At 42.6% G+C, this 13,740-nt stretch overlaps 1 protein-coding gene across 1 annotated transcript in view; it reads left to right on the forward strand.

Moving 5' to 3' along the window:
* SUSD2 (sushi domain containing 2) overlaps positions 1-11,963 on the forward strand; it is a 28,605-nt gene extending 16,642 nt beyond the window's left edge. The window contains exons 13-15 of the mRNA XM_064466451.1: positions 103-285; positions 7,915-8,005; positions 9,901-11,963. Of these exons, the coding sequence (XP_064322521.1) occupies positions 103-285; positions 7,915-8,005; positions 9,901-9,955 (329 nt within the window). The 3' untranslated portion in view covers positions 9,956-11,963. The remainder of the gene's footprint in view (positions 1-102; positions 286-7,914; positions 8,006-9,900) is intronic.
* Positions 11,964-13,740: the final 1,777 nt, after the last annotated feature.

Below are 13,740 nucleotides of genomic sequence, written 5' to 3' on the forward strand. Positions count from 1 at the left end.
GACTTTCCATGAGTTGCCACCAAAATACCATTTGAGTCATTGTGATGGAGATTTGCTAGTCCAAATCCAAAATACTTTAACCAGATATGTCTCTTTTACTAGTGATCTCTTGTGGCTGGCTGGATCATCCAGCCAACGGAAGAAAGAATGGAACTAACTACCTGCTGGGCTCAACCATCAGTTTCATCTGCAATCAGGACTATGAACTCACTGGGTCAAAGGAAAGAATTTGTCGAGCGACGGGGGCCTGGTCCGGAGACACACCCAGTTGTATCCTGAGAACAGGTCTGTTTCCTTTTAAATGTTACAAATTGACATAGAAATCATAATCACAAACAAGGCACTCTCAGTATACAATGATGGCCCTCGACAAAAGCAACTTCTCTTACTTGGGAAGACATTGCACATGAGATCCCTGGGTTTCTAGAAAGACTAATATTCAAATCTAGATAACAGGTGGTTTATGGTGTGGGTTTTTTTCTATTATTTAATGTATCTACTCTTTCTAAGGGTTTAGGGCTTCATGCTTTGCTTTCTATAGGTTTGGCTGAAAGGAACTGAAAGGTAGGCGTGGTTCTTGAGTGGACAACCCTTTTACATTCTCGGAAACAGAATTAAGACTCAAAAGAGAGTCAAGTGCCAAGTCACTTTATTTGGCCAACAACAAACACGCAAGAGAAAAGGAGAGAAAGAGAGAAAAGAGTGGGAAAGGGGGAGAGAGAGAGAAAAAAGAGTGAGAAAGGGAGAGAGTCCGATAGCTACCACCACAGATCTGTGGCGTCTCCTCAGTCTGATGTATCTTTGAATCCGGTGAAAGAATGTTCTTCTTTCTTCTTCCCTCTTCCCTTTCTGCTGATCTCCACTGGTTTCATCTTTTATAACATTGTTCTCAGAATTGTTTTGCATACCCACACCTCCCATTCAGCGATGGGTACACATGCCCAGTACCGTCACTAGAGGGTCCTAGCCCCCCATATATGGTCAGCCAGCCCTGGGCTCAGGCACAAGCGCAGAGGACTAGGGCTATTTGCTCTGAGGCAACAGGATGCATATGTGTTCCTGTCGGGTCAAACTGTCCTGGTTGCCATGGTGATGAGGTTATGGTGGTTAAACTGTCCTGCTTGGTTGCCATGGTGGTTAAACTGTCCTGCCAACAATTTTGAGACAAGTTTCTAGTCCCTTAACACATGGGCTAGGGCTTTAGAAAGCAGGTGGTTCCAAGAGAGCTGGTGAGTATTCAAGGACCACTTCCTCCGAGCTCAAGATCAGTGCATCCCTAGGAAGAATAAGTCAAGCAAAGGAGACAGGAGACCTGCATGGATGACCAAAGAGCTTCTAGAGAAACTCCAATGGAAGAGGGAGGTTCACTGTATGCGGAGAAAGGACTGGCAACTTAGGAGGAATATAGGAGTGTTGTCAGGGTATGCAGAGATGCAACGAGGAAGGCCAAGGTTCGCTTGGAATTAATCTGGCAAGGGATGTCAAGGATAACAAGAGGGTGCCCAAGGACTGGAGGAAAGCAAATGTCACTCCAGTCTTCAAAAAGGGCAAGAAGGAGGACTTAGTAAACTACAGGCCAGTCAGCCTCACCTCCATCCCTGGAAAGGTGATGGAGCAGTTCATCCTGGGGGTCATCTCCAGGCATGTAGAGGAAAAGCAGGTTATCAGAAGTAGTCAACGTGGATGCACCAAGGGGAGATCATGTCTGACCAACCTGATAGCCTTCTGTGATGGTGTGACTGGCTGGGTTGATGAAGGGAGAGCAGAGGATGTTGTTTATCTTGACTTCAGTAAGGCATTGTACACTGTCTCCCATAACATCCTCACAGACAAGCTAAGGAAGTGTGGGCTGGATGAGAGGACAGTGAGGTGAACAGAGAACTGGCTGAACAACAGAGATCAGAAGGTTGTGATCAATACGGCAGAGCCTGGTTGAGGCCCATGACTAGTGGTGTTCCCCAGGGGTCTGTGCTGGGGCCAGTCCTGTTCAATATATTCAGCAATGACCTGGACGAAGGGAAAGAGTGTAACCTCAGCAAGTTCGCTGACAATACCGAGCTGGGAGGAGGGGCTGATACGCTTGAAGGTTGTGCAGCCACCCAACGAGACCTGGACAGGCTGGAGAGCTGGGCCGAGGGGAACCTCATGAAATTCAACAAAAGCAAGTGTAAGGTCCTGCACCTGGGGAGGAACATCCCCCCGCACCAGCACAGGCTGGGGGCTGATCTACTGGAAAGCAGCTCTGCTGAGAAGGACCTGAGAGTGCCGGTGGGCAGCAACCTGACCCTGAGCCAGCACCGTGCCCTTGGGGCCAAGAAGGCCAACGGTGTCCTGGGGTGCATTAGAAGGAGTGTGGTCAGCAGGGCAAGGGAGGTTATCCTCCCCCTCTACTCTGCCGTAGTGAGGTCACATCTGGAGTGCTGCGTCCACTTGTGGCTCCCCAGTTGAAGAAGCACAGGGAACTGCTCGAGCAAGTCCAGCGGAGAGCTACGAAGACGATCAGGGGACCGAAGCATCTCCCTTATGAGGAAAGGCTGAGAGACCTGGGTTTGTTCAGCCTGGAGAGGAGAAAACTGAGCGGGGATCTTATCAATGCTTATAAATATCTGAAGGGTGGGTGTCAGGGGGATGGGACTAGACTCTGTTCAATAGTGCCCAACGACAGGCCAAGGGGCAACGGGCACAAATTGGAACACAGGAAGTTCCAGCTAAACATGAGAAAAATCTCCTTCCCTGTGCGGGTGCCAGAGCAGGGGCACAGGCTGCCCAGAGAGGCTGTGGGGTCCCTTCCCTGGAGACATTCACACCCCGCCTGGATGTGGTCCTGTGCCCCTGCTCTGGGGGTGCCTGCTCCAGCAGAGGGTGGGACAGGGTGATCTCCAGAGGTCCCTTCCAATTCCTACCATGCTGTGATTCTGATTCTGTGATTCGTGGTGCCCCAGGCTGCGTTAGGCAAAGTATGCCAGCAGGTTGAGGGAGGTGATCCTTCCCCTCTGCTCAGCACTGGTGAGGTCACACCTGCAGTGCTGTGTCTAGCGCTGCGTTCCTCAGCACAAGAAAGATGTGGACATGCTGGAGAAAGTCCAACGAAGGGTCATGAAAATGATCAGGGGACTGGTGCATTTCTTGTATGAGGAAAGGCTGAGAGAGCTGGGAGCTGTTCAGTCTGGAAGAGAGAAGGTTTTTGGGGGTCACAGATCTTATCAATGTGTACAAATACCTGAAGGGAGGGTGAAAAGAGGACAGACTCAGGCCCTTTTCAGTCATGCCCAGAGGCAGGATCAGAGGCAATGGTCACAGTCTGAAACACAGGAGGTTCCCTCTGAACATCAGGAAACACTTTTTTACTGTGAGTGTGATAAAGCCCTGGCACAGATTGCCAGAGAGGTTGTAGACTCTCCCTGTCCGGAGATTTTTAAACACCATCTGGACATGGTCCTGGGCAACTGATGCTGGGTGGCCCTGCTTGAATGAGGGAGTTGGACAAGATGACCTCCAGAGGTCCCTTCCCACCTCAACCATTCTGTGATTCTGTGATTTGAAAGCAAACACAGCCCATGCTTGTTGAAGGCTTCCACTCTTTTGTTCTAAAGGATTATGTTGTCTCAAAACATAATGTATTATTCTACAGCTGTAAAATTATTGTGAATGATGTATGCTATTTAGTATAAATAACATTAATTTACTACCCTTCTTGCTTCACTACTTTAGATTATCAATTAGCCTTGGATTGTTGGATTTAGCAGCAGTTAGGCTGTCTCCACAATTTACAGGAAACCACACAATATTTTCTAACAGTTTCAACTTTGTTTTATTCATATGCCACTACACCCCAAACGTCCTCAAGATGGCAATGTTTTAAAGCATGAGAGTGATGCAAGACCACATGGCATGTTGAAGAACTTCTAATGCTGAGTTAATTGTTCCCAAAAGTACTCATCAAATAATTCATATCAACAGATTCTCCATTCCGAGCACCTTCCAAAGAAATGTGGAAAGTGCATCAGCAATGAATTCTTGGCCAGCTGACACATTTCATCAGCCTCTGCAGGCCTGCACCAACTGCTTGTTCATGTCCAATGCAGTTCTGCACATTTAGTGATATTTGTGAGGTGAACCACAGTGAGTTTGGGCAGCAGACTATGGACTTTAGTATAAAAAATAATTATTGAACATTTGCACATACAACCAGGGAATGTTGCTTAATTTTAAATAGATGAGTGAATGTTTATGGAATGTTTTCTTGGACCAGCCATTGCTAGTAACCAATATCCAACCAATGTGTTCACAGGGGCCAATCTCAGTAATGGTGCTATTTTGGAAAGAGTGAAACTAGAGTTATTTCAAAACATTTCTGTTTAATATGATAGGCCAGAGCATATGGAGTACTTTAGTTAACTGTTGAAAATATGAGAGATTCAGAAGTTCAGCAGATAATTTAGCATGCTTCATAGTTCACAGTAATAATAGACCATCTGTCAAAAGTCTGAGAAGAATGAAATCTTTACAAAGTAAGGCCAGATCTTAAAAAGTCAGTGGCAAAACATTTTGCCAAGCTGAAAACTAAGAACATTTTTCCATTGCTGCCATCAACCGCATACATACTGGATAGGAGCCAGTCAGCCTCAATAAGCAAACTGGATGCTGACATTTACACTAGAGAAAGGGGGGCAAAAAGCCAGCCCTGAGAGATCGGAGGGAAGGAATTGGAAGACACACAGATATTAACTGCATTCAGGATGATGGAGACGTGCCGCAGCTTTATGGACAAGCAAACAAAAACCGCAGTGTTTCTCAGCACATGTTTTTCTGAAAGATGACAAAGAGCAAGGTGTGAAAGAATTGTATTGATCTGATTGTAACAAAGAACTTCCTTACTATTTGATATTTGGGGTTGTAGTTCATTTGTAATGTGAGCCAAAAATGATTTTTATAAGCCTCAAGAAGTTGGAGCATGGCAATGCTGCCCATAGCAGCAGGATACTGACAACACTGACGACTGATTGAGACAATATCAAATACAAATTGCGTACACACGTCTTCATTCTTTTTTTAACTGCTGTGCCCTAATAATGGCATTCATATCTAGCCTTGTTCCTCCTTTTGTGTCATAAGATATGCTGTTGGATATCAGTGTCTGTCTGACAAGGTTTTATTGACAGGTCCAAGTCTCTCCAGAGCTGGTAGGCAAAACAGTCTGAAGTTCTTCTCATTTACATCTAAACCTGTAGCATTGTTATAGCATGGACAGCTAGTACTTGCTTTCCACTGAATACATTTCCTCCTCCAGTCTAAGACACAATTGAAATCCAGTGCCAGTTTTACTTGTGTTGATTCTGAATTCAACATAAGTACAGAAAAGGTCTTCATGTTGTCAAAATCGTTGTTACTGAGATCAGTTTTCTTCACTGTTTTCCTCTTCACATAGCAGCATGCTGCTGTTTCACCAACATTCATTTTATCAAGCCCTGTGGCAGAGGGCCTTCCTGATGCCAGGAAAATGCTGACATAATTAATGGACAGCACTTCCAAATTTCTGGGCGCCTGAATGGGTGACCACTGACCTAGCCACTGTGATTAGTGGTCACATTTTTACTTCCAGCATGAACTATTAAAACACACTTTTCCGAATTATTTCTTTCATGCTGATCAAGAACACAGGGCCCAGCCCTCTATTATTCTCAGCATCCAGAGGTACTTCTTTACAGTGCTGTGCCCATTACACTTGCTGCAGTTTTGTGGCACATCACATTCAAGTTCTGTATTGCAAATCACCGAGGTTTTTTTAGTGGCTATACGCTTCTGTTTTTCAAAAGCTGGAACAGTTAAAGGCATGAGGACTGCGAAAACTAGACAGGATGAGAGATGGAAACAAGAAAACTGAATACCAGTCATTTTGCAAAATCCATTTCTGTATTTGAAATTTCAAATACAAATTATGCTGTTGGGCCTGCATATTGTTGCTTTTGAGTTTTGCTTCCTTGAATTAGAGTTTCCATGGAAATCCTCTGCTAATAATTATTTTGCTATGCTTCTAATTACAATCCCACTGCAAGTCTTGCCAGTACCACAGCAACCTCGCTTCACAGAAGATCACATAGAGGAAGAAAAAGAAACCATCCAGAAAAAGCAAAAAGGATAATCTAGTGAAATCAGAAGTACAATACAGCTAAATATTATAAAACCTTAGCAATATATATACATACAGTCTGATTGTGATGGACAATAATTTGGTGGTGTTAAGTGCAATTTGGTTTTGTCTGTCTTTTGGGTTTTTCTTTTTTTTTTCCCCCTTCTCCTCTTCCCACTTTTAGGTTTCATTTTCCAGGCTCAGACTCTGTGTAAATACAGTTCTTTTTGGAAAGTTGTCAGAAATCTCATTATTCTTCTGCACTTTTTTTAAGATGAGGATGCCAAAAAAATTAGGTCTTCTTATTACGGAATTGTTGTCTGCCTGTCGTTTCCAGGAGACTGGCTGCAAAACGTATTAAAATCAAGAAATATAACCTGAGTTTATAAATTAAATACAAAGATTTCACAATAGAGGCAAATCACTAGTGGACCAAACTACCGAGGCCGGTAGTGGGATCTCGTCACTTGGCAGAGACAGGGTACCTGCCTGTGAGGTGTGTGTAAGCCAAACAGAAGTTTTTGAGCCTTGTATAGAAGTTACTGGAAGAAGGACCAATGCCTGTGAAACAGATTATGTATCTCACTTGTTTCCTTAAACTTCAGAGTAAACCAAATTAGAAACCAAATTATCTATTCTAGGATCACAGAAGTATCTGTTAAATCACCCTGCCATCACTGTGTGCCGGGCTGTGGGCAGTTCTTCCTGCAGGCGTGACGAAGCGATGGAAGGAAGGGCTGGCCAAAACACAGCCCAGATGCATTAAAGCTCAGACGCACCATTGCTCACCTATCTCTACATAGACTATGTGCTCCCTTATACACGCATACAGTGCTATCACTAGGTGCAGAATAAGGGCAGAGCATTGAATCTACTTTGACCTTAGGACACCACAGTGTCTCAGAGCCAAGTGACTACAATTCTCTTTGACCCTCTGACACTGAACCTGGGACAAGGGTTGCTCACACTGGGACTTGCAGTTGTTCAGTGGTGGTACTCCAGCAGGTATTTTCCTTAAAGGATACACAATCCAGGAAGCATTGTTTCTCCCAGACAGTTCACTCCAGATGCTGCATCTCCTAAACTTTTACCAATCTGTTGTGTCATGAAAAATGTACCTACATGATACTGTTAGCTTCGGTTGCTTACCACAGCCATACAGCATCCTGCTAGCACTGTCCTACGTTGGTAGGAAAAGGACAGAACTGGTAACCTGCAACTCGTTAGTAGAATAAGAAAACAGGAGAAGATTTGTTATTCAAAATTTGTTTCATAACTGGTTTCTTTCTATCTTTTGTGTGTCCTTATTATGCAGAAACAGAATTAAATTGACACTTTTAGTGTGTTAATACTGTCTGATGCAATTCACCGTACCTGCATCAGAACAGTCATCTTTGCTTCACATAGAGTGTTAAGCAGCAGGAGCAGTTTCAAAATTTTAATGCCAAAATAGGGGCAATTTTTAAAGCAATCAAACTGTATGGAAAAAGGATTGAAAAAATGGTCTGCTGTTGGGATTGGCAGTTCTACATAAATATTGTACATTCGTGACGTTGGCTACATATTAACCAGTGGCCATCCTTTCTTTGTGTTAGAACAGCTTTTGCAGTCACCTGCCCTAACTGTCAAATGTAGGAATTGTGTGAGTTGCTTCTCTTTACTAGTTTGTTCCATAAATACAAAGAACAGTAAAATAAACACTGTATATACAAGTTTTAAAATTGCCACATGTGACTACATTCAAACAGACATGAAGAAATGCATTAATGTCTTCCTGTTTTCAGATATCAAAGAAGTAATTCTTCTTGGCTCTATATTTGGAATAGTCAGTCTTGCAGTCCTGGCACGCCTGACATTCTTATGTAGAAAAGAGAGGTAAGACTCAATTGAACTGAAAACACAAGTGAATCTTCTAAAGAAATAGCAAGTGTTATGATCTTTTAAATAATTTTTCTCAATCACAAAGAAATCAAACATGATATTTTCCTGCTAATATCTTTTTATGAAAAACATCAAGTCTGAATAGTCCTTATGTCCTGCTGGAAGACTAGAAAGCAAAGTTGGAATTGTATTATCAGGACATACAAATATGTGATTGATTGAGAAGGAACAGAACTTTTTGGTAAAAATAATTTATTTGTTGAGTGATAAGGCTACTTGATTAACAGTGTTCTGTTTCAGAACAGGTGTGCTCATGATACCAATAGGTAAATTTGATGTATCATCTAAGGAATGCATTGCATGATACTGTAACTTTCTACATATCTTTGAGTATATTCCCACCTTTAGGCAGTCTATGCAGCTGCATAGACTTCTCCCATTTGGGAGCAGCTTACAGAACCGCTATTCTAAACTCAACATTGTGCATCAAAAATTAATTAAAAAAAAAAAAAAAGAATTACGCCATCAACCCTTCTAAACTCTTGTATATTTTGCAAATCTCTAGGGAATTTTCATATGCTACCAAAAGCATATCATTTATGAAAAAAACTTTGAGAGAGTTTAATGAAGTCCATAGCACTCAGCAGGGCCATGTATTTGCATAGCAATAGAGGATGCAGTCCTTTGTATAACAGTAACAAATTTTTTAACAGATGAATTTTAACTAGGGAAGGCGTATTAGACAATTATTGAATCATGAAAGTCTGTCATCTACTGGATCTCAGGGTAAATATAACTCTATGACAAGTCATATATTTTATATGAGAAAGGAACGAAGTAGTCCTACATACTGTAGGTCTTTGAAAACTTCGGCCTCTGCACCCAGCTGTGACAACCATCCAGAGAAGGAGCTGCTCTCGGTGTTCACAGCTAGGACCATAATTACATAGTAAGATAGAGTGAAGTATCTTCAAATGCCACAAGGCCAATAGAAATATACAAAAACCCTAATCATTGAATGCTATGTGCTTTTTGGATTTCTTTTCTCTTTGACAAACAAACAGAAAAACAAGTAGGGGCTATACTTTCAAGATTTCCCCAGCCACCTTTCTATCCTAAAAGCAAAACATAAGTTTCTCAGACAATCGCATGATTCTATGAGCAGAGATTGGGGGGTAGGGGGGGATGATGGTCACAACACACTATGACTACAGGGGTGGAATCACAGTATTTAGAATAAAAATTGCAGGCAATCAAATTGGTTTATGCTTTTCCCTCTCAGTTAGGTGTAAGGGTTGCTAGGTAGTTGCACAAGTATCTATTAACATTTTGGTGATATGTTTCTCCTAGGTTAAAAAAAAAAGTCAATGTAAGGTCCAGAATTTACCACTGAATCCCAGATTCCCTGCTCACTCAGAATTTTTCCCTCTGCATTTTTTGTACTCAAAACCCAACCTTCTTTCCTGAGCCTTCATTATCAGTGTTTTCAAACCAGTGACATTTGCCCAGTTTCTCCTTTTTCTCCTATAATTTAGACCATTGTACTAGAAAACAGAAATTGATTGTTGCACAGACATAACGGCAAACCTTCGGTATTCTTTATTTTCATCAAATGTTGCTTAAATAGGAGGAGTGCTTCAGTCACTACTTTTGGTAATTGAATTCTTTTGAATCCTCAGTAGTGTATGACAAGGGAGGGATGTTGTTCCTTGGGGGAGGCGTGCACCGGAATTACACAGAACTGGTACCTTTGAAAATGGTGCAACATTACTAGTCCACCTAACCCAATACTCTTCTCACCTTGATCAAAGCTATGACATTGTGGTAACTACTTTAACAGTCATCTCTAGCATTTATGTTTTTTTAAAACTCTTTATTTTCTTCCAAAGACACAAAGCCAAGCAGAAACTTCTTTCAGAGGTTCCAGTTGTATCTGAACAATGAAATTCCAAAGGAGTCTTTAATGAAATACAGAAGAAGCAGAGCAGAGGATTAAATCGTCCACAGCAACAAAGACAGACTTTCCAAACACAAACAATGGTTTCATATAGTATGCGATCATTTGATTTCTGCTTTCAATCTAATGAGTGTTGAATTGTATGGGAAATGCTAACCAACTTCCTGGGATTATATCACAGCAGGCTCAGCCTACTGTCTATCACAAGCAAAGGATAATGCTTCTGAAAGCATCACTCTCAAGGTTACGGGCATTAGCTTTGTCTAACAGTCACATCTCTGCCAGCAGAACCAGAGTTCTGACAAAATCAAGAGAGTTCATTATTTCTCTGCATTTCTCTCCTTTTACTTGAAAGCTAGCAAAGCGAACACAATCCCAGCCTACTACACTAGCCGTCAGCAGAGAAACGTTTGTGTTTTCTGGGGCCACGTAAGGCTGATTTAGATAGATGTGAAAGTAGATGCACAGTCAAGTGGACTAGTGGCAAGTAGGGTTGGATTTGCAGATTGTTGGGGTTTTTTTAGTAGGGAAGGATATTGAAGATACTATCGCAGTCTTACATTTTGGCAAGTCTCTAAACATAGACTCAAAGTGGCATCTTTGTTTCAGTTCTGAGTTCATTTTAAAAGGCTACAGCTAGGGGACAGGGAGGGAAAGTAGTCAGAAAATTAAACCTTTCCTTCCAGGTTAACTTATAATTATTTTTTTTAAATCTATCTTTATTCAACTGTCCAGTTAGAGTCCATCTTCAAAACAAAACATCTTCTAACCTGCACTGAAAATGTTTTGCAAAACTTGCAATGTTTTCCTTGAAAAACTGCAACACGCGTAATTTTTCAATATCTAGCTGTATTACAGTGTGTTTCATTGGCTTCCTTTTACCAAAAAAACCCCACCAAAATCACCATTAGCTTTTGCCTACATCCCAAAGGGTTTGTGAAGTCAGTTCTGCATTGTGCAACTCTTTTCGATAGTGAAAGAATTGCTAATTTTTGCGGGTAGTTTGGTCTGGTTTTCTAAGGTCTTTAATTCATAAACTACTAGAAAATCATGGTTGTTTCAAAAATCAAGGACAAACTATGTACCAAATGTATAGGAAACCTAAATACTGAAGCAGTACAGATTTTACATTATAATGGGAACAAGACAAATTGAAACAAATGCCTCAGACCATGTATTACAAAGTATGAAATTATTCATTATTTATTAGCTGCCATTGCTGTTGCCATTGTTGTTGTTTGTTAAGAGAGACCACAAACCACAAGCAGAAAATTACAAAATGAGAACAAGTGATCTTGAATAGAGTAAGCTGAAATACAAACAATTCTGTACAACAGAGAGAAAAAATCTTGTTAAAAAAAGAACTTTGAAGGAAGACTGGGAATGATCATCAGCAATGAACTGGCTGTCCATTGCCAGCATGCTACAGTTTTAAATAAATGTGTAACTTGCGTATACACAGATATCAGCTGTGTGCGCAACTGATTAGTGGAGAAAGAGGGCGGCAGAACGAACATAGGTGATTTTGCCAAGGAGTGCTGGAAGACTGAACGGGCCTTTTGGAGATATATCAGGTTGATTTCGTGAACTTCATTATCAATACAATATTAAAGTTTGTAAGCCTTCTCTGTTCCCATGTCCTTAAGGAACAGAATCCAGATAAAATAGAATTGAAATTGGGTGAACAGGTAACACAGTGGGGTCCCAGTCCTTGGAGAGGAGAATTTTGTGGGTCATTAAATCACAGAGTAGTAATGTCACATGTGCTATTAGACAGCATGTACCACAAGGAAGTGCTGCGTGCACGCACAATGATTTGTAAAGGAATGCTAGCAGCACTTGATGTCAGTAGTTGTATTGGGTTGCATGGCAAGGTTTTGGTCGTGGCAGGACTACAGGGGTGGCTTCTGTGAGAAGCTGCTAGAAGGTTCCCCTATGTCTGATAAGGCCTATGCCAGCCGGCTCTGAGACAGACCTGCCGCTGGCCAAGGCCAAGCCCCTCAGTGAATGTGGTAGTGCCTCTCGGGTAACGTGTTTAAGAAGGGGGGGAAAAAACCTGTGCAATTGCAGCCAGAGGAAGGAGTGAGAAGATGTGAAAGAAGCAACCCTGCAGACACCAAGGTCCATGGAGAAGGAGGGGGAGGGGGTGCTCCAGGCACTGGAACACAGATTCCCCTGCAGCCCGTGGGGAAGACCACGGTGAGGCAGGCTGTCCCCTGCAGCCCATGGAGGTTAACGGTGGAGCAGAGATCCATGTGCAGCCCGTGGAAGACCCCACGCTGGAGCAGGTGGATGCCCAAAGGAGGCTGTGACCCTGTGGGAAGCCCACGGTGGAGCAAGTTTGCTGGCAGGACTTGTGACCCCACAGGGGACCCACGTGGAGCAGTCTGTTCCTGAAGGGCTGCACCCCAGGGAAGGGACCCACACTGGAGCAGTTTGTGGAGGACTGTCTCTGCAGGAGGGACCCCACGCTGGAGCAGGGGAAGAGTGTGAGGAGTCCTCCCCCTGAGGACGACAGAGCGGCAGGCAATGTGTGATGAACTGACCACAACACCCATTCCTCATCTCCCTGTGCCACTTGGCATGAGGAGATGGAGAAAATCAAGAGTGAAGTTGAGCCCAGGGAGAAAAGAGGGGTAAGGGCAAAGTGGTTTTAAGATTTGGTTTTACTTCTCATTATCCTACTCTGATTTGATTGTTAATAAATTATGCTAATTTCCCCAAGTCAAGTCTGGTTTGCCTGTAATGGTAATTGGTGAATGATCTCTCCCTGTCCTTATCTCAACCCATGTATTTTCATTGCATTTTCTCTCTCTTGTCCAGCTGAGGAGGGGGAGTGATCGAGCAGCTGGGTGGGCACCTGGTGTCCAGCCAGGGTCAACCCACCACAGTGGCTCCAACTGGGAAGGGAATATGTGGAATGAATTAGAACCCTGGTCCTCCTGAAAAATTTGTGCATTAATCTGAGAACACAGTCAATTTCTATGAATCAGAATTATTTGTCTTAGCCCATCATAAAGAAAGCAGTGGTAAAAACAAACACCCACCACCAGTTGTTCCTTCTGGTCAGTCTTGGTAACTCTGCCATCACAGCTACCTGTAATTCCCTAGTTTATACACACACGTGTGTGCGCACACACGTACACACACACACACATTCAGTGGCAACAAAATTATGTCTGCTCACAGTGCTCTTGTGCAACCAAAGTTCAGGATCAGTGAGCCAAATAACTGAACATACTTCTGTATTGTATGGGTTAGGAGGAACTAAATGTTTCCCTGTTTACTATTTAAAAAAAAAAAAGCATAACACCAAGCTAACAGAACACTGCTGCTGTTCTTCAATATTTCATCAGCTTAAAAATTCTACACTCACTAGGAATTCAGCTCAAAGAAATAAGAATGTGGCACATTATTATGCTGTGATATTAAAATATACATGTAAAGCCATGCTAGCAGGTAATCCTTTTTCTGCAAATTCTAGCACATTTTTCCTTACCGATTTATATGATGGCAGGTTTCTGCACGCTAAGAGTGAGACATCGCGTAGTGCATATTGATACAATAGTTAAAGCCTTCAAAATTTATTTTGTTGCTTCTTCTTTCAGAGCAGCAAGAGTGCTCTCGCCCTTTTCGATGTTTGAAGGTGCCACCCCATTACATAGCAATGGTGTAAAGGTGCTCAAGGACGGGAACGTTTGCCCTCTTTCCGTTCCTCACAAAGCAAGTGTGCCTGGCTGTATGTGGGTTTTGCTGGGGGGTTTTTGGTTTG

Source organism: Phalacrocorax carbo, chromosome 15 (assembly GCF_963921805.1).
Source record: "Phalacrocorax carbo chromosome 15, bPhaCar2.1, whole genome shotgun sequence".
Lineage (NCBI taxonomy): Eukaryota > Metazoa > Chordata > Aves > Suliformes > Phalacrocoracidae > Phalacrocorax > Phalacrocorax carbo.